General features: G+C 48.2%; 1 protein-coding gene across 1 annotated transcript; it reads left to right on the top strand.

Annotated features, from left to right (window-relative positions):
* Positions 1-474: 474 nt before the first annotated feature.
* Positions 475-18,264, top strand: SLC35E3 (solute carrier family 35 member E3). Its single transcript, XM_062203268.1, has 5 exons — positions 475-1,087; positions 1,905-2,015; positions 6,142-6,300; positions 11,215-11,297; positions 15,041-18,264. The coding sequence occupies exons 1-5, from the start codon at positions 686-688 to the stop codon at positions 15,225-15,227; spliced, it is 942 nt and encodes a 313-aa protein (XP_062059252.1). The 5' UTR covers positions 475-685; the 3' UTR covers positions 15,228-18,264.
* The last annotated feature ends 759 nt before the right edge of the window (positions 18,265-19,023 follow it).

The raw sequence follows: 19,023 nt of genomic DNA, 5'->3' as shown, positions 1-19,023 counted from the left end.
AAAAAGACGTGGCGACTGGAATTTAATCTATGGGAGTAACAATTTGAAGCAAACATGCCAAAATACTGCTAAGATCTCCACGAAGGGTGTATGAAGTCTCATCATACTATCTCCCTATGCCTTTGTATGTCTGGGTTTTTTAAATGTGTAAGAGTATGCTTTCCATAAGTCATGCCTGTCCCTCTAGCGCTGATCAACTGCCCAGCCCACGCCGGCAAATCGGGTCAACTGACACACGGGAAATCATCAAAAAGGAAGGGGCCCAAGCCTGGCGCACTCAGCCTGCGTTAGGCAACCAACGGGTAAAGGACCAACACGGTAGGAGCTGAGGACGCGCCGCCCCGCGCCCAGAGCCCTACGCGCCTGCGCAGGGGTAGGGCCCGCCCAGTCCTCGGCTCCGGGGCGGAAGCGCGAGCGCCCCGAGTCACGTGGTCACGCGCGGAAAGGGGCGGGGCGCGGGACGTGCTGCCGCGTCCTCGGCGGGTCTGAGGGCGGTGGCGGAGCATGAGTTTGCCGCCGAGGCTGGTGCTCGCTGGAGATCCGAGCGGTGCATGCCTCTCCCCGGTCGCACTGTGAGGCAGCGGCGGTGGAGGGGAAGGGCAGCCGGAGGCAGGCCGGCGCCCCGTCTCGGAGGCTGGACAGCTCCGGGTTCGCGGGGGTCGCCGCTCCTCCGCCGGCGGGGATCATGGCATCGCTGGCGGACAGAGTGCGGGACCATGGGCGAATCGCCGCCGGGCTTCTGTTCAACCTGCTGGTGTCCATCTGCATCGTGTTCCTCAACAAATGGATCTACGTGCACCACGGCTTCCCGAACATGAGCCTGACCCTGGTGCACTTCGTGGTCACCTGGCTGGGCTTGTACATCTGCCAGAAGCTGGACATCTTCGCCCCCAAAAGTCTGCCGCCCTCCAAGCTCCTCCTCCTGGCCCTCAGCTTCTGCGGCTTTGTGGTCTTCACCAACCTCTCGCTGCAGACCAACACCATCGGCACCTATCAGCTGGCCAAGGCCATGACCACGCCGGTCATCATAGCCATCCAGACCCTCTGGTACCAGAAGCGCTTCTCCACCAGGATCCAGCTCACGCTGGTGAGTCGCGCCGCTTCCCGAGGACAGCCTTCCGCCCCGGGAGATTTGAACGCGCCGTTCAGCCTTGGGCCGCTCTCCCGAGCTCTTGAAACGCACACACGGCCCGCACTCTGTGAGCCTGTGCGCTTCGGGCTTACCTGGGGAGGGGGCAGAGCCATCTTGGCCCTCTGCTGGGCTCTTTGCCCAGAACGGTGTACGTGGGGGAGTTTTAGCGATTGCCATTGGATGGAAAGCTTTAAATGTTGCGATGGCTAACAAGCCTGTATCAGAATTCCCGCAGAAGTTCAGACTGAAAAGCCGCCCTCGTCCCCAGGAGAAGCAAACAATATATGATGAAAGTGGAAAAATTTAGTATAAATTAAATGTCTCAAAATGTGTCTGCAGCCGCATGCTGCAGAAGCCCCTGTATCTGTACATAAAAGTAGATGCAGTGAAATAATCTCCACACCTAGTGGCTTCTCGCATTTAAGCCTCAATGCTTGTGTTGTTACACGTTTATACTCCCGCAGTGTTCAGACACTCCTGTGTGCCTGCACGTGGCATTTTTCTTCAGAAGTGCAATGCATAGTCTCATTATTTTACCCCAAGTTAAAAATAGAATTAAATTGTGAACATCAATATAGCATGATCATATTTCACATTTAGGAAGCAGGCGATCAGTTTTCCCAAATGAAGAAAAGAAGACATGTGTACAGGTTCATTCACTGTTTCCCAGTTATGTGTTGTGTGATTAGCCTTGTAAGAAACCGTGAAAGGATTGCTTCATTCGTGGCTTTGGTGTTGACTCTGAACAACATTTACCTCTTTTTCTTTACAGATTCCTATAACTCTAGGTGTAATCCTAAATTCTTATTACGATGTGAAGTTTAATTTCCTTGGAATGGTGTTTGCTGCTCTTGGTGTTTTAGTTACATCTCTTTATCAAGTGGTTGGTAATTTTTCTTTTCTTTATGTGCCTTTTTAGCAGATTTCGTAAATTTTGAAGCTGTATCCCAAGGTTTAGAAAATACAGTATAGAGACAATAGACTGTTGGAAAGAAAGCATAATTGCATAAATTGTCTGGCTCAAGGTGAAGAGAAGAAAAGAGAGAAACTTGGGTGTGTGATGCTCACCAAACCCCTACCTGTTTGTAAGTGTATGCTACCCGCGCTTAACAGTCTGAGTTTGGGGTGAAACCGTGCTATTTTTCTGGGAAATCTTTAAAAATGAGTAGTATGAGTTTCTATTTCCTACGTTCATTGGGTATATGTATCATTTACTCTTTCATGATCACATTGCTGTGAAGGAGTAAGTACACTTCCAGAAAGTTGAACGGAAAAAGAAAAATCAGAATTGGATATTTCTTTGCCTGACAAACTGCGTTGCTGTTACAACTTGTCTATTGGCCACAGTAATTTGTATCAGTAGCGTATTTCAGAGCCATGGATATTTCACTTCTTGACCTAGCACAGTGCCTTGTCTGTAGCAGGCATTCCTTAAAAACTTATTCGTGGGTTTACTTCATTCCCATCAAATTGCAACAAGTATGCTTTTTGTTTCTTAGACAGTGTATGTGTGTGTTGGGGGGTGCAATAGGTTGGTTTAGTGCACAGTGAAACAGTAACAGTATTCTCTCTATACTGAAAACCTTGGTCTGGAGATTCCGGGTGTGCCTGCCTGGGGGAAACTGGAGCCAAAATGTACACACAGCCAGTTTTGCTTTTCTCACAAGCTTCCTGCGCTTTAGAGCATGGCGGGTTTGTTAGGAATGTCAGGAGTTAGTAGTGCTGCCCTGGCCTCTCCTTTCTGCTGGTGATCACTTCAGAAGCGCTGTGGTGAAAACACACTGCAGAGGGATAGATGAGTCAGTGGCAGAGAAGCAAGGTAAGCCAGGGAGCAGCGGCTTGGCAGGATGGAGCACCCACGCCCCATTGTTCCTCGGCTCCGTGATATTGTGTCTTACTACAGAGAATGATCAGAGGAAGCTCTGCTTCGTGCTTTAAAAGAAACTGTATGAGGGGGCACTTTAATTTTAAATTAAATTTAAATTTTAAATTAAAACTCTGAGTTTAAATTTTGTTGCTCGATACAGTAAGTAAATATTTGTTGTTATTAAATACACCTTTTTTTTTCCTAGTGTGGGTTAAACACTTATTAAATATAGCAGGAAATTTAACTTTTTGATATTAGAGTTTCTTATAGTCCTTACATGTAATTTGAATTCTGAGTACTCACTGTCCATGTCAATATGAATTTTTTTTAGCAAGATTTATTTTATTTATTTGAAAGGTAGAGTGACACAGAGAGAAAGAATCTTCCATCCTCTGATTCACTCCCCAAATGGCCACAACAGCCAGGGAACTCCATCTCTGTCTCCCATGTGGGTGCAGGGGCCCAAGCACTTGGGCTGTCTTCTGCTTCTTTCCCAGGCACGTTAGCAGGGAGCTGGGTTAAAAGCAGAACAGCAGGGACTCGAACTGGAGCTCCCCTATGGGAAGCCGTCTTTGCATGTGGCAGCTTACCCTGCTGCACCATAAGCGCCGCCTTGTTCACACAGGTCTCGAAATTGTTGCAGAGGATTTGCGTCCCCCAGGTCCGTATTTTGAAGTGAGAAGGACAGAGGAATGGTTGTGGGCTATCTGCCCATGGTATCTGAATGTGGTTTCTAAGATCTTTCTTCTTAGAGTGGTGGGGATATTAAAAGCAGTTAAAAGAGCTGTTAGCTTTAGATGTAGGGAGACGGTTGGCTTTTTCATTCATGAAACAGCTCTTTTGCTCTATTCTCAGTCTTGGGAATACGAAGACCAAAAGGAGCTGTAATACAGCACTGTAGAAGCGAGTGTAGACATGGTAAGGCACAGTAGGCTACCTCATCTGAGTCTCCCACGTGTGGGCGGCAGGGGCCCGAGTACTTGAGCCATCACCTGCTGCTTTCCAGGGTGCATTAGCAGGGAGCTGGGTAAGAAGCAGAAGTGGGACTTGAACCTGGGTACTTGGATATGGCATGCTGAAGTCCCAGGTGGCAGCTTAACCACTGAGCCCCAACACCCACTCCAGGGAACGGTGTCTGCATTCTGCAGGCACTGGGAAGGAGTTTAGATAGGAGAGGGACCTGCTCATTGCCTGTATTTAAGAAAAAGAACCCTGGTAGCCATGAAGTGTGAGTGAGAGCGGGGCGGCAGGGCAACAGAGCAGTTAGGAGCCTCTCCACGCCTCAGGGGACGGACAGGGGGCCTGGGCCAGGCCGCAGGTGTGGACTTGGGGAGGTGGGGCACTGTGGAGATGTTTGGGGGAGAAGAATTAGAGGAGGCCCTGACTCCTGAGCTTCGGAAAGAAAGGAGCCCTACCCCTGGGCCGGGGCCTGTCCTTACCTACTGAGCCCATCTGTGGGAAGAGGGCAAGTGTTGAGTTTACACATGTCCCGGCAGGCTCTCTCAGGGAGGAGGGCCGGGAAGCTACGCAGTGAGGGCACTCAGAGATGGAGAGGTGAAGAAGGAAGGCCAGGCGGCCACTCACAAATAGCACGCAAGGGGCCAGCGCCCAGGCCAGTGGTGAAGACACCGGCATCCATAGCCTGGCTACCCCATTTCTGATCCGGCTTCCTGCTCCTGTGCCTGGGAAAGCAGTGGAAGATGGCCCAAGTGCTTGAGCCCCTGCCTCCACGTGGGAGACCCAGAGTTCCAGGCTCCTGGCTTCACCCTGACCCAGCTGTAACCATAACGGCCATTTGGGGAGGGAACCGGCCAATGGGTGATCGTGCTCTCTGTGTGTGTCTCTTCCTAAAAATAAAGAAAAATTTTTTTAGAAAAAAAATGACATACGAGGGAAGAGTACAAATTCAAATAAATAAATAAATCTTAAAAAGAAGAAGAAGGCAGGTTCTTGCAAGAGAAATTTGCAGGCTGTGCAAAAACACACAGCAAGAGAGAGCCAGGAATGTTCTGTGGATGTGGCCGTTGGAGGCGATGGTGCCTTTAGGAGAGCATTTGGGGGAGGCAGACCAAGGCCAGGCTGTCCCGCAGGGACAGGTGGAGGCCCCCGCCGCCTGCACAGGCTGAGGAAGGGGAGGCGGGCGAGCTGACCTGCATCCGAGTCCACTCCCTGCTGTGTCCCAGGAGCAGGCAGCGGAAGAATCAGTTCTTTGTCCTTCCTAGTCACAGAAGACTCTTGGGCCAGATGGGCAGGAGTGTGGTTCCAGGGGCCTGCTGCGCTGGTCTTGGCTGGGTTAAAGTCCACAGGCATGGAGTGTGTGTCCCAGGATACTCGGCCCGCAGGTCAAGGGGGCCGCAGGAGAAGCTGGCAGTGCTGTTCTGCGCTAGGTCGGCTCACACAGACCTGTCAGCACGCTTCCCAGCCTGCTTCCAGGCCTGCACCAGTGTATCTGGAGGTCTGCAGGATACAGTCTTTCAGAGTCTGTGGCTCTCCAGTGTATCAGGGTATGTTGGTGGGGCACAGAGAGTGCCACCCACAAATAAATAAATAAATAAATAAAGACATCCACAGAGAGAAGAGAGGAGAGTTTCTTCTTGCATCCATTGGGCTCTCTAAAGATCCTGGAAAGACCACACACCTTTCAAGCCACACACATTGGCAGCCACCCTGCAGTAAAACCAGGGTTTCTGTCTGTCAGTCATCCATCACTAGCTTGCCCCACCCCCGGTCTTGCTTTTAGAACGAATTGAAGGCTAGCACTGCATCTGTCTTGCGACCTATCCCCTAGATCCCCATTCCTGCCTGGTTTTCCCAACATCGCTGATGCTTGTGGGTCCTTGGAGGCATTTACTTTCCCCAGTTTGGAGGGCTCAGGAGGCAAGAGAGAATTTTTTTTGTCCCCCTCTAAGGAATGAAGAGGGAAACAGATGAGCAAAGATGGAATTTCAAGAGCTCCCGTCATGCCCCGTGCTTGCAAGGCATGCATCTGGCTGGTTGACCTTGGACATTTTGGAGAATACTTAGGCATCCCCTCTTCCCCCAGCCTGCACCCCGTATCTCCGTGTTTGTGGCGGGAATGGCATCTTTGCTCAGGAGCTAGTGTTTCTTTCGTGCCTGACTGGTTTTATCTTGTACTTTTCAGTGGGTCGGAGCCAAGCAGCATGAATTACAAGTCAACTCAATGCAGCTGCTCTACTACCAGGCTCCGATGTCCTCGGCCATGTTGCTGGTGGCCGTGCCCTGCTTTGAGCCAGTGTTGGGAGAAGGGGGAATATTTGGCCCGTGGTCAGTTTCTGCTTTGGTAAGTTCTGTGTGCTTTGGTCCCTAAGAAGCTCTGCGTTACTGGTTCCTCCATCGTTCGTGCCGTTTCTGGTTTTCGTCGCCCCATCTCAGACCCACGCTCACGTCTGATCTTCAGAGAGGCACAGAAATCGAAGGGATTTGCCCAGGTGGAACAACTAGGCAGTGGCAAAGCCACCGCAGATCTTCCAGTGCCGGCTGACTATCCTCGCCGTGCCAAGCTAGGGCCCACACATAACTTAGACACTTTATGTTTGTATTGTGTTCTTGTAATATAGATAGTACACGCTCATTGTATAGATTTTGAACCTACATAAACATAGAAAATGAAGGCCCCTTGGAAACTCCCACGGCAAGGTCATTACCTATCCCATGTTGCTGATGACCGTTTCATGGGCCTGTTTTTCTGCACGCAGGGACGTGTGTGTGGCTTTTGCCGTGGAATCACAGCCTGTGCGCTGCTCTTACCCTGGATTCCCTTCCCCAGCCCTCCTGCTCTCACACCCTTGACCGCCCTGTTACCCCACCCTGCCCCTGCAGCAAGTCCTGTTAACGCTCTCACGCTCCTTCTTCCATCTTTTTTCATGCTATAAACAGGTATACCCATACAAACACAGACACATACGCACACACATATACACCTATGTACTAATTAAACACTCGCTGAATATTTTGTGACCTTCACTGTTACGAATAAAACGTGGAATTACCGTGTTTACCCAAATATGAAGCAGGTCCAACTCCTGCAGTCCTCTTAAGACTACGCTGACTTAAAAACTCGTAAAACCAGGGCCTAGCACTGTGGTGTAACGGGTTAAGCTGCTGCCTACGATGCCAGCATCCCTTACGGGCACCAGGTCAAGTCCCAGCTGCTCCACTTCTGATCCAGCTCCCTGCTAATGTGCCTGGAATAGCAGTGAAAGATAAGTCAAGTACTTGGGTCCCTGCACCCACATGGGAGACTCAGAAGAAACCCCTGGCTCCGACTTCAGCCTGGCCCAGCCCTGGTCATTGCAACCACTGAGGAGTTAACCAGCAGATGGAAGATCTCTCACTGTCTGTGTCTCTGTCACTCTGCCTTTCAAATCAGTCAATCAATCAATCTTTAAACAAGCAAACTGGTAAAACCAACATGGAATAGAAAATGTCTTCAAAAATGACATGTTTTCTTTGGGAACATAAATTTGGTTTAAACCATAACAAACACTTTGTCTAAATTCATTTCAAAGATAGAAAATTATTTCCCAGTGTTTTATTTAAAGATTTATTTATTTATTTGAAAGGCAGAGTTACAAAAAGGTAGAAAGAGAGAGGTCTTCCATCTGCTGGTTCACTCCCCAAATGGCTGCAGTGGTCAGAGCTGCATCGATCGAAGCCAGGAACCAGGAGCTTCTTCTGGGTCTCCCATGTGGATGCAGGGGCCCAAGGACTTGGGCCATCTTCTGGTGCTTTCCCAGGCCATGGCAGAGAGCTGGATCGGAAGTGGAGCAGCTGGGACTCAAACTGGCACCCGTATGGGATGCCGGCACGGCAGGCGTTGGCTTTAAATAACATGGGATCTGTGTGAGCACACTGGTGTGTGTGTGTGTGTGTGTGCGCACAGTGGTGCAGCCCGTTGACCCCTGACCTCCACGTATTGGTTTGTTCAGTGACCCATGAATGCACCTGTGCTTCTGTGCCTCCACCCTTGACCTGTGCTGTCCCCTACCTCCTTTCTTGAATCTAGTTGTGCTAAAATGATCTCTTCTGTGTGGTCACTCATATCAAAGCTATCATCTGTTTGCCTGTTTCTGAGGTACAACTCAAGTCTCGTTTTTCCAGCTGAAAATCTCGCGTTGCACTCTCATTTTCAGGTGCCTTGGAGCAGCTTAGCAGAGTGGGGGAAGAGCAAGACTCCACCAGCAGACAGCCTGGGGCTGAGTCTCAGCGCTGCCACTTAGAGGCTGTGGGGTTTTACTCAGGCAAATGAGGTCACCTTTCTGTAAAAAGCAGTAACGTTTTTCTTTTTCTTTTTTTTTTTTGACAGGCAGAGTGGATAGTGAGAGAGAGAGAGAGCAAGGTCTTCCTTTTTGCCGTTGGTTCACCCTCCAATGGCCGCAGCAGCCGGCTTATCGTGCTGATCTGAAGCCAGGAGCCAGGTGCTTCTCCTGGTCTCCCATGCGAGTGCAGGGCCCAAGGACTTGGGCCATCCTCCACTGCCTTCCCGGGCCATAGCAGAGAGCTGGCCTGGAAGAGGGGCAACCAGGATAGAATCCGGTGCCCCAACCGGGACTAGAACCCGGTGTGCCGGCGCCACAAGGCAGAGGATTAGCCTGTTAAGCCACAGCGCCGGCCAACGTTTTTACACCTAATTCATGGGTGTGTGTGAGGGTTAAACGGGATTAATACAGGTAAAACACTGAGACTAATATAGTGTTAGGCAAGTGGATGCCTTGATTATTAGAATTTCTATTAGAGCCTCAAGTGGTCTCTAAAGTCTTTGAGGGCAGGAACTTTGTACATATTTTGTTTCTCACAATGCTTGGCCCAGTTTTGTAGACATCTAATGAATGCTTATTTAATTTAAATAAGAATAAAAACGAGCAATTCAATAGAGAAAAATCTAGAGGGCTATATCCCAAGAGGTTAGCAAATGGGGGTAGCTGAGATTTTAGGAATTCCTGGGAAGATGTTTAGCACTTAAGACACCTGCGCACCACATCAGAGTACATAGGTTCAATACCCAGCCCTCGCACCTGTCCCCAGCTTCCTACTAATGTGCAACCTGAGGGGCAGCAGTGATAGCCCGAGTAATTGGGTTCCTGCCACCCACATGGGACACACGGATTGCGTTCCCAACTCTCAGCCTTGTTCTTGGCCCAGCCCCAGCCACTGTGGGCATTGAGGAGTAAACAACGGCTTAATAATAATAAAAATAAGTCCTTAGACACTTTTGCTTATCTTTATTTTCTGTTTTTTCCATAATGTCTATGTATTGCATTTTTCTTTTTTTTTTTTTTTTGACAGGCAGAGTTAGACAGAGAGAGAAACAGAGAGAAAGGTCTTCCTTTTTCCATTGGTTCACCCCCAGATGGCCACTATGGCCGGCGCACTGCACCGATCTGAAGCCAGGAGCCAGGTGCTTCCTCCTGGTCTCCCATGCAGGTGCACGGCCCAAGCACTTGGGCCATCCTCCACTGCACTCCTGGGCCACAGCACAGAGCTGGACTGGAAGAGGAGCAACCAGGACAGAATCCAGAAAACTGGACTGGAAGAGGAGCAACCAGGACAGAATCCGGTGCCCCAACCGGGACTAGAACCTGGGGTGCCGGCGCCACAGGCGGAGGATTAGCCTATTGAGCCACGGTGCTGGCCCTATGTATTGCATTCTTTTTTTTTTTTTTTTTTTTTTTTGATAGGCAGAGTGGACAGTGAGAGAGACAGAGAGAAAGGTCTTCCTTTGCCGTTGGTTCACCCTCCAATGGCCACTGTGGCCGGCGCACCGCGCTGATCTGAAGGCAGGAGCCAGGTGCTTATCCTGGTCTCCCATGGGGTTCAGGGCCCAAGTACTTGGGCCATCCTCCACTGCACTCCCGGGCCATAGCAGAGAGCTGGGCTGGAAGAGGGGCAACCGGGACAGAATCTGGCGCCCCGACCAGGACTAGAACCCGGTGTGCCGGCGCCGCAGGCGGAGGATTAGCCTACTGAGCCACGGCGCTGGTCAATGTATTGCATTTTTTTGATAAGAAATTAGTGGGACTGGTGTCGTGGCATAGAGGGTAAAGCTGCTGCCTGCAACACTGGCATCCCATATGGGCACTGGTTCATGTCCCAGCTGCTCTACTTCGATCCAGCTCCCTGCTGGTGACCTGAAAAAAGCCTTGGAAGATGGCTCAAGTGTTTGGGCCCCTGCCACCCATGTAGCACATCTGGATGAAGCTCCTGGCTCCTAGCTTCAGGCTGGGCCAACCCTGGCCAATATAGCTGTCTAGGGAGTGAACCAGCAGATGGGAGATTCTATCTCTCTCTCTCTCTTTCTCTCCTTCCCTCCCTCTTTGTAACTCTGCCTTTCAAAATAAATTTATTATTATTCTTTATTTTGAAAGGCAGAGTTACAAAGAGGGAGAGGCAGAGGCAGAGAAAGAGAGACAGACACAAAGTATCGCCCATATGGGATGCTGGCACTGCAGACAGTGGCTTTACCGGCTACACCACAGCACCAGCCCCAATAAATAAATCTTAAAAAATGAAAGAAATCATTGCAGAATATTTTTGCTTTAGGTGGATAAGAAAAATGAATCTAGAAATTCACATACAGAGACAGGATATTGTTGTAGAATTTTCTATTGACTTTTGTGGACAAAATTAATTTCTAAACACTATCCATTCTGTTCTTTTACTCCCAAATTTCTTGCTGCCTCACAAATTGATCCTTTCTTTTTCTAATCTTGTTTTTAATGGTTGATGTCTGGGTTTTTTTTTTTTTTTTTTTTTTTTTTTTTTTTTTTTTTGACAGGCAGAGTGGACAGTGAGAGAGAGACAGAGAGAAAGGTCTTCCTTTTGCCGTTGGTTCACCCTCCAATGGCCGCCGCGGTAGCGCGCTGCGGCCGGCGCACCACGCTGATCCGATGGCAGGAGCCAGGTGCTTCTCCTGGTCTCCCATGGGGTGCAGGGCCCAAGCACTTGGGCCATCCTCCACTGCACTCCCTGGCCACAGCAGAGAGCTGGCCTTGAAGAGGGGCAACCGGGACAGGATCGGTGCCCCGACCGGGACTAGAACCCGGTGTGCCGGCGCCGCAAGGCAGAGGATTAGCCTAGTGAGCCGCGGCGCCGGCCTATGTCTGGGTTTTAAAAATGCCTGATGAAATGTGTGTCTGTATGGTGACTGTGATAACCGCAGTGCCTTGCTTTAGTGATCTTTTCGGTTTCTTTGTAGGTTATGGTGCTGCTGTCTGGAGTAATAGCTTTCATGGTGAACTTGTCAATTTATTGGATCATTGGGAACACTTCGCCAGTCACGTATCCTTTTCAAAATGAAATGCATGATCTCCCATGGTTCCCAAAACTGTCACACTTATTACCTCATTCGAATTTCACACTAACTACTGCACAGCCTCAATTGAGTTGGAGGAGTTATTTTTAGTCTTTTACTCGATCTTTCCACACTAGAGTCTTTCACATTTTAGAAAATATGAATATGAGCTAAGGAAATGGGTTTTCTTTCTGTACCATGAACACTCTTGGATTTTCTTAAGGAGTAGGTAGCGTTTTCCCTTATAAAAACTAATTTAGGACACTGTTCCTTGCAGGTAGTGGGCTTAAGTAATATTTGTTGAATGAATAAAGGGCTGGAAGCCTTGGATTTTCAGTCAGGTGTCTGCAGGGAGAAAGTCGAGGTGCGGTTAATCATCTAGACTGCCTCCGACAGTGGAGTCCGCCTTTGTGCCGGGCTCTGGGTGTGCCCATTCTCCTCCGTGTTATTGCAAATCAAGAAATGAAGTCATACACGGAAGGTCGAATTCAGCCGCCCACTCCAGAATTCTGCTTGTCATTCTGTTTCCCTTCACTTCTCTCTCTCCCCCTCTTAGGGCACATGCAAAGAGTGGATATATCCCTGGGTCGGAGTTCCGTAAAGTTCTGTCAGAGTGTACTGGTCTGTTACATAAGTGACTATATACAGAGAAACAGGCCATATAGTATATGTGAATATAAATAAAGTATATTCACATATATAAGAAACATAAATATATGTAAAGGCACTATATAATATATATAAATAGCATATTTACCAACTATCAATAAATAAAATTGATTTTTTTAAATGACAATAAATACTTATTTTTGGCCAGGTACTGTTAGAAACATTTTGTATGTATTGTATTAGCTCATTTAATTCTCACAGCAGCTCTGTGAGGTAAAGTCTGTCATTTTATTTTACAGAAGAGGGACTGGAGGCACAGAGAGGTTAAGTAACTCACTTAAGGCCACACAGCTGAGAAATCCAATGTCCACAATTGAACACAGACTAATCCTGGAACTCTGCATCGTGCTGCCAGATCAAGGCATCCAAGAACACACCCTGATTAACACCATCATTCATTCATTCAACAAATGTTTATTGAATCCCCACTATCAGCCATTACTGATTTAATGAATGCTTGTATCCTGAGCATCCACTACATGTCAGGCACAGAGATACAGGCGTGAACCAAACGGACACAAATGCGTGTCCTCACAGGCTTGAATTCTGGTGAGGAAGGCAGACCACAGCAAGCAACAGTTGTAAATGTACATACGAGGGGCCTTCAAAAAGTTGGTAGAAAATGGAGTTAAAAAACTCAGCCTATTTTGGTGCAAAAAACTTTTGAAGTCCATGCATATGAAGGAGTCTTCAAAAAAAGTTCATAGGAAATGGATATTCTGAAAAAACTGCATGGACTTAAGATGGAGCAGGAAAGACTATGCAAACCACTCCAGTCAGGGCTGAAGGAGCAGGACCAGCGGGCTCACAGGGACAAAGGAAGAGGGGAGAGCATCCGGAGGCCCCGCCGTGGGGAGAGAGAAGGGGCTGGATTCGGGGTCGACTTGCCAGGAGAGCCCGCAGGTTTTGCTGAGCAGGTGTCTGCAGAGAGCAAGAGAGGAAACAGAGTGAGCTCACCCGGCTCTTGGCTGCAGCCCCTCGTCGAGCGGAGTGGCCATCCATGAGATGGCGGGGGTGGAAGGGCGGGCGCTCGGGTCTGCATTGAGTGTCCAGGCTCCAGGGTGGCGTTCTCCGCTGCAGGTGTTACAGTCCGCATGGTGCTGCTGTGACTTAAGGTAGTGAGATCAATCAGCGAGGAGCCGGGCCGGAAACAGACTATCCGGGCCTCATTGAACCGGCTCTTATCCAATATGGGATGTGGACATCCCAGCAGCAACCAAACCCACTGCACCGCGCGGCCACGCTGCCTTGCGTTTATTAATTTAATCTTCGCAGTCAGACCGTGAGGTGTGTATTGTGTTGTCCCCCATTTTGTAGATGAGGAAGCGAAGGTGCAGGGTGGTAGCTCTTTCTAGAGCTAATTTAGGAGTAGATAAGTTCATGTCACAGAGCACAATAACTACGAGTTTATATAGGAAGAACATTTAAAATGTGCTGAGATCATTGAATTATTATTATTTTTTAATTTGAGAAGCAGAGAGAGAGCTCCCATCCCCTGGTTTACTCCTCAAATCCCCACAATGACAGGTGAGCCAGACCCAGGAACTAAGAACCCAATGCCGGTCTCCATGGGAGTGGCAGGAATCCGGTAACCCGAGGCATCGCTGTACCTCCCAAGGTTCACTTTGGCACGAAGCTGGAGTCAGGAACCCAAGCCAGGAATCCTTCTTAAGGGGGAGGCTAAGAGAATTTGTAAATATGCACGTGGGCTTGTGTGCACACACGCGTGTTTATTTTTTAAATGAACATGATTAGTGAAACCTTTATCCAATACCAAGTTACTGGCAGTGTGCTAGATTAGCCCATGGACTTTGTAATTAAATACATCTACCCATCTGGACTCCAATTCTGCCACTTGACACTGCGGGGCAGGCGGATGACTCAGCAGTTAAGACACAGCTTGGGGGACAGGCATTGTGACTCAGCAGGTTCAGTCACCACTTGGGACACCCACGTCCTGTATCCAAGTGCCCATTCCACATGGCAGACCTGGATGGAGTTGGCGCCTGGCTTTAGCCTGACCCTGCCCCCAGCTGTTGAGTGAACTGGTATATGGGAGATTTTTCCCTTTTGTCTCTCTGCCTTTTCAAGTAAATAAGTAAACAATGTAAAGTAAATAATTAATGGAAAAAAGAAAGCCTGTGTAATCAGAGGCCAAATTACTTAAAATCCCTGAGCCTAGGCTGGATGTTTCCCGCCCAGTGGCTGGTTCAGGTCTGCCTGTCTGACCCAGCTTCCTGCTAATGCATGTTCTGGGGAGCAGGTAACTGCTCAAGCACCTGAGTCCCTGAGGGGGACCAGGGTGGCGGTCCCGGCTCCAACCTGGGCCTGGTCCAGCCCCGGCCATTGCAGCTGTTTGGAGAGTAAACCAGCAGATGGAAGATCCATCTGTGTCCCTTATCTCTCTCTCTGTTACTCTGCCTTTCAAATAAAGAAACATTAAAAAAAAAAAAAAAGGGAGCTCTTATAAAAAGCCTTTACCATGATCACGTGGGACGCGTGAGCCTGCAGTGAAGCTCAGTGCGCAGCCGCAGTCCAGGGGTGTTAGGTCAGAGTCCAGCACAGTGCCTGGCGTGCAGTTGGTGCTCCGTGTGACCCCCTCCCCCACTCTCCCTCTCCTCCCAAACTTAAGCATTCTGGAAGTGTTGCACTGAGTCAGCTCCCGGGCAGCCTACGTGTCTCATGGCAGGTGCCGAGGGACTGCTACTGGAAGTAGCGCTATAAAACATAGTCATCAGAGGGTCTACAAAGTATCTCCTCCGGGCCTCCTGCTGAATTTCTCTCCTAGCCTCCTTTGGAGAGGCCAGCCGGAAGAGTGGAGGCAGTTTCTTGTCATTGCTGGACCGCTGTCAGGGAAGCCAGGACCGACAGCGTTTCTGTGGCTGCCGTTCCTGTTGTACCGTAGGTGGGGTAGCGGTCGGGGAGTCTCTGTCCTTGCAGCTCTTCCAGCTACGGGAAGCCCGGATGTGTGTGCATGCGAGTGGGCACTTGGGTATACACGTGTGTGTACCAACATATTATCGAGCTTGTTAATCCTTTGTATCCTTAGCCAAAACCTCAGCTATAACATGTTTGGACACTTCAAGTTCTGCATTACTTTATTTGGGGGATGCGTTTTATTTAAGGATCCGCTGTCCATTAATCAGGGTCTGGGCATTTTATGTACGTTGTGTGGCATTCTCGCTTACACGCACTTCAAACTCAGTGAACAGGAAGGAAGTAAGAGTAAACTGGCACAGCGTCCTTGAGTGTCTGGGCAAAGTGGAAGCTGCCCCGGGGATAAAAAATGCACAGTGTGCAAGGGGAATAAGGAATTCTGGTGCCAAATGCAGTGACCAATTTAATGCAAGAAGTGACGCAAAGGAGATTTTATTCACAAATAGGACTTTTTTTAAAAAAAAGAACATTTTGCTTTCCTTTTTAAATGTAACTCTCTAAAGCCAAAAAGGTTTATGCTTTTTTTTGAAGATGATTATATGAAGTAGATGGGGTGGTTTGGTTGTACCAAGTAAGCACATGACAATGACAGTTCTGACGTAAGGACAAGGGAGCTGTGCGGCAGGACTGTGTGTGTGTAAGTTTGTATGACAGCCTACAGATGGTGGCTTTCCGGGTTCCTGCGCTCCTAAGGACAGACGGGAGTCTTCTGCCTGCTAGTAGATGCTTTTCCTTTCCCAGGGTGAGATGTTTTACAGCTCTGGTCAAAGTGTTCAAGTCAGAACTGAAACCTAGCATTTCTGTTTTAGTTTCATTTTTTACTTTGCTTTAGTTGGAATTTCTGATTATTTCATTTATAGAAATGAAATATCTATAGAAAGCAAAGTATAATGCAGAAGATGATCATTAGACAAAACAATTCTCAAAGTACTATTTTTCTATAGGAAATGGATGTCAGAAGTCAGACATTATAAAAAAAAAAAACGCTACTGTTTTATAGGTCTTCTCTTGTTTTGGGGCTTTCAGTGGATTCTGGAAAGTCCATGTGGAGTTAAGAACCAAAATAACACTGGTTATTTGGACTGGCTCAGAGCAAAGAGTGGATGGGATGGAGCAGGTTTCTCACGATCCCAGTAGCTGCCTTCCTGGCTTCTCTAAGCGTTTCAGGGTGATCACATCTTCATCTCACTCCCCCCCCACTCCCTGCCCCGGGCGTGTGCGGCATCCCTGCAGCGGCGTGACTTTGAAGAACTCCTTTCTAAAGTGACCGAGGAAGATCGCTACGCAGCAAGTGAGGGCCACCACCCTGCAGACCCTGGGCAGAAACTCCATGAAAATAGGAGGAAAGGTGTGGAGGAAGTGAAAAAATCAGTTAATATTTAACTGGTTCTATGAGTTTTTAAAGGGATGATTTTTTTAAAAAATTGGGGTGCAGAGTCTGGTGCTGTGGAGTAGTAGGTTAAGCTTCTGCCCATGGTGCCGGCATCCCATATGGGCACCGGTTTGAGTCCCAGCTGCCCCTCTTCTGATCCCGCTCTCTGCTATGGCCTGGGAAAGCAGTAGAAGATGGCCCAAGTGCTTGAGAGACCCAGAAGAAGCTCCAGGCTCCAGACTCCAGGCTCCTGGCTTCAGATCAGTCCAGCTCCAGCCATTGCAGCCATTTGAGTAGTGAACCAGTGGATGGAAGATCTCTTTGTAACTCCGCCTCTCAGATAAATCTTTTTTAAAATATTGCAGTTCAAGAGAAATCCAAGATTTCCACTTAAGGAAATCTAGTGCCACCTATTTAATGGTGAACTGTATTTCTGCCTTCGGATCCTTGACATTCAAACATTAAAAGTAGTTGTTGATAATCTCACAATAAATTGATCAAAACCATTCATTCATTTTATAATAAGTAATTCCTTTTCCAAATATTGTTTATAAACTCTCGATGAGAAAATAGCTTAAGATGACAAAGAGCTCTACATGTATGATGCTCAATTCTATGTTATGTGTTGTTTATCACAATAAAAACACCCACAGAGACACCATTTAGATTTGTAGGATTTTTTGCTCCCCGGCCTATTTAAAATGAAAAGTCTTACTGAATATCTGTTTTTCTTTGGTTCTTCTCTATTCATAAAGGTACTTTTTATTGTCCGGAACAATTTGTGTTTTCCATAGGAACTCCTTGCATCACGTTTGTGGTGTATGTTTAAATTAACGTGAAATTATTTCTCCAGCTCCCGAGAGGAGTATCTCAGCACAGTGCGGATGATTTGATTTCTGTGCGCTGCAATCTGAGGGAGAGGGTTAAAATAAACGTGGGGTTGATGATAAATGCCTGGTGTGGAGAGGAATGTGGTGAGGAAGCCGGAGCGAGACGCAGCAGGGTGCACGTGTGAAAGGCTGGTAAACATTCTCTGTGTGAGCATGGCCCTCCCACTGCAAAGAAAGTTCTGAAGGAAGACACCCTATGACAGGAGCCAGCACAGGCCAGCCGGCACAGTGCTTTGGAGGGACGCATGTTTCTCACCAGTGTCCCTGCACTGACTTTTTCATCCTGCGTTCAATGACTGACGCTCAGTGTTGAGCACCTCTTGCTTTTGCTTTTGTGTTGCACATCAGAGCTGCTGGGGTAGGGGAGAGGTGCCTGATCTCGCTGGCAGGTGCAGCACCCAGGGAAACAGCTTCGTCTCCCTGTAAGATGGCAGACAGCAGACATCTGTGGAGTGAAGCAAGCTCTCTCCTGGTTCATTTTTTTTTTTAAAGTATTTATTAAGCCTTGTGGCTTTTGTCTTCTCTTTTTTATAATTTATTTCAAAGCAGCAGCATCCAACAAACATTCCACATCCACTCTACCAGTAAATACTTGTGCAGTGAATGACCATGCAGAACAGCCAAAGGTGAAAGTCTAATTTAGAAAATGAAAGGGCTGGCGTTGTGCTGCGGTGGGATTGGCCACCACTTGGGACACCTGTCTGCCGTCTCCCAAGTTCCAGTTCAAGTCTCGGCTGCTGCTCCGCTTCTGATCCCGTTCCCTGCCAATGCACCTGGGAACCAGCAGTTGATGGCTCAAGTACTTGGAGTTCCTGCCACCCACGTGGGAGACCCACGTCTCCTGGCTCCTGGCTTCAGCTTGGCCCAGCTGTTGCAGCCATTTGGGGAGTGAACCAGTGGATGGAAGAACAGAAGTTCTGTCTTTGTCTCTTTCTCTCCCTGTCTCAATCTGCCTTTCAAATAAGTAAATAAATCTTTTTAAAAAATGGAGAACACGTTCATTAATGTATTCTCTTTTTTTGCCCCCAAATTTAAACTGAATTAAGCCTGCTAACATCGAGAATATAATCATAATTTCATTTACTCAACAGATTTATTGAGCATATGCTTGGTGCCAGGTACGTGGTAGGCACTGTGGATATTAAAGATGGTGCTTTTAGACAAAGGTGGTTTGTCTTCTTTTCCTTATGAGCTTAAGGAATATTTGTCTTAAAAGATAGATACCAATTAAACAAAAAATGAAGTGAATTTCTTGTTATAAACTCCAATAAACGTTAAAGGGAATGTTATTCTCTGTAAGCAAATCAGAATCTAGCCAAGGCTTGGCGGTTGAGGAAGCTGTCCATAGAAAGGTAGGCTCAGCTGACATCTGGTGGATGATTAGAAGTTAGCCAGGCACAGGGAGGGAATTGCATTCTGGAAAGGGGGAACAACACATACAAAGGTCCACTGTTCAGAGGAATCATGATGAGTTTAAAGACATGCAGAAAGGATGGATGAGGCTTGGGCTGGAATGGTGTGATACGAGCCTGGGAAGCTTAAATGGGCCTCAGCCCATAGGATACCTGTACACAGTGCTAGAAGTCTTCAGTAAGGGCAGGGGGGAGTGTTGCGAGCATTGCTACAGCCAGCCCCTTAGATGTGAAATAATTGCAATAGAAACAGAGATGCCAGGAGACCCAGTGGGAGACAGCTGTAGGGGGAGATGGTGGTGTGAAAGCGTAGTGGTGAGAAAAGTGAATATTAGGAGAACTTAGTAGGTGGGATCAACTAGATTGCAGGTGGATCACACATGGAGGATTTGGGAAGGGCTGAGGTCAAGAGCCACACGTTGCGGGGGAGGGT

This window comes from Lepus europaeus, chromosome 10, assembly GCF_033115175.1.
Source record: "Lepus europaeus isolate LE1 chromosome 10, mLepTim1.pri, whole genome shotgun sequence".
Taxonomy (NCBI): domain Eukaryota; kingdom Metazoa; phylum Chordata; class Mammalia; order Lagomorpha; family Leporidae; genus Lepus; species Lepus europaeus.
Note: the sequence above shows the minus strand (reverse complement) of the source record. Positions and strands in the feature narration are given on the sequence as shown.

Coding starts and splice junctions, on each gene's coding strand:
- SLC35E3 (XM_062203268.1), top strand. CDS start 686: ATGGCATCGCTGGCGGACAGAGTGCGGGACCATGGGCGAATCGCCGCC. Junction 1,088..1,904: donor CCAGGATCCAGCTCACGCTG/GTGAGTCGCGCC, acceptor TTTTCTTTACAG/ATTCCTATAACTCTAGGTGT. Junction 2,016..6,141: donor TTACATCTCTTTATCAAGTG/GTTGGTAATTTT, acceptor TGTACTTTTCAG/TGGGTCGGAGCCAAGCAGCA.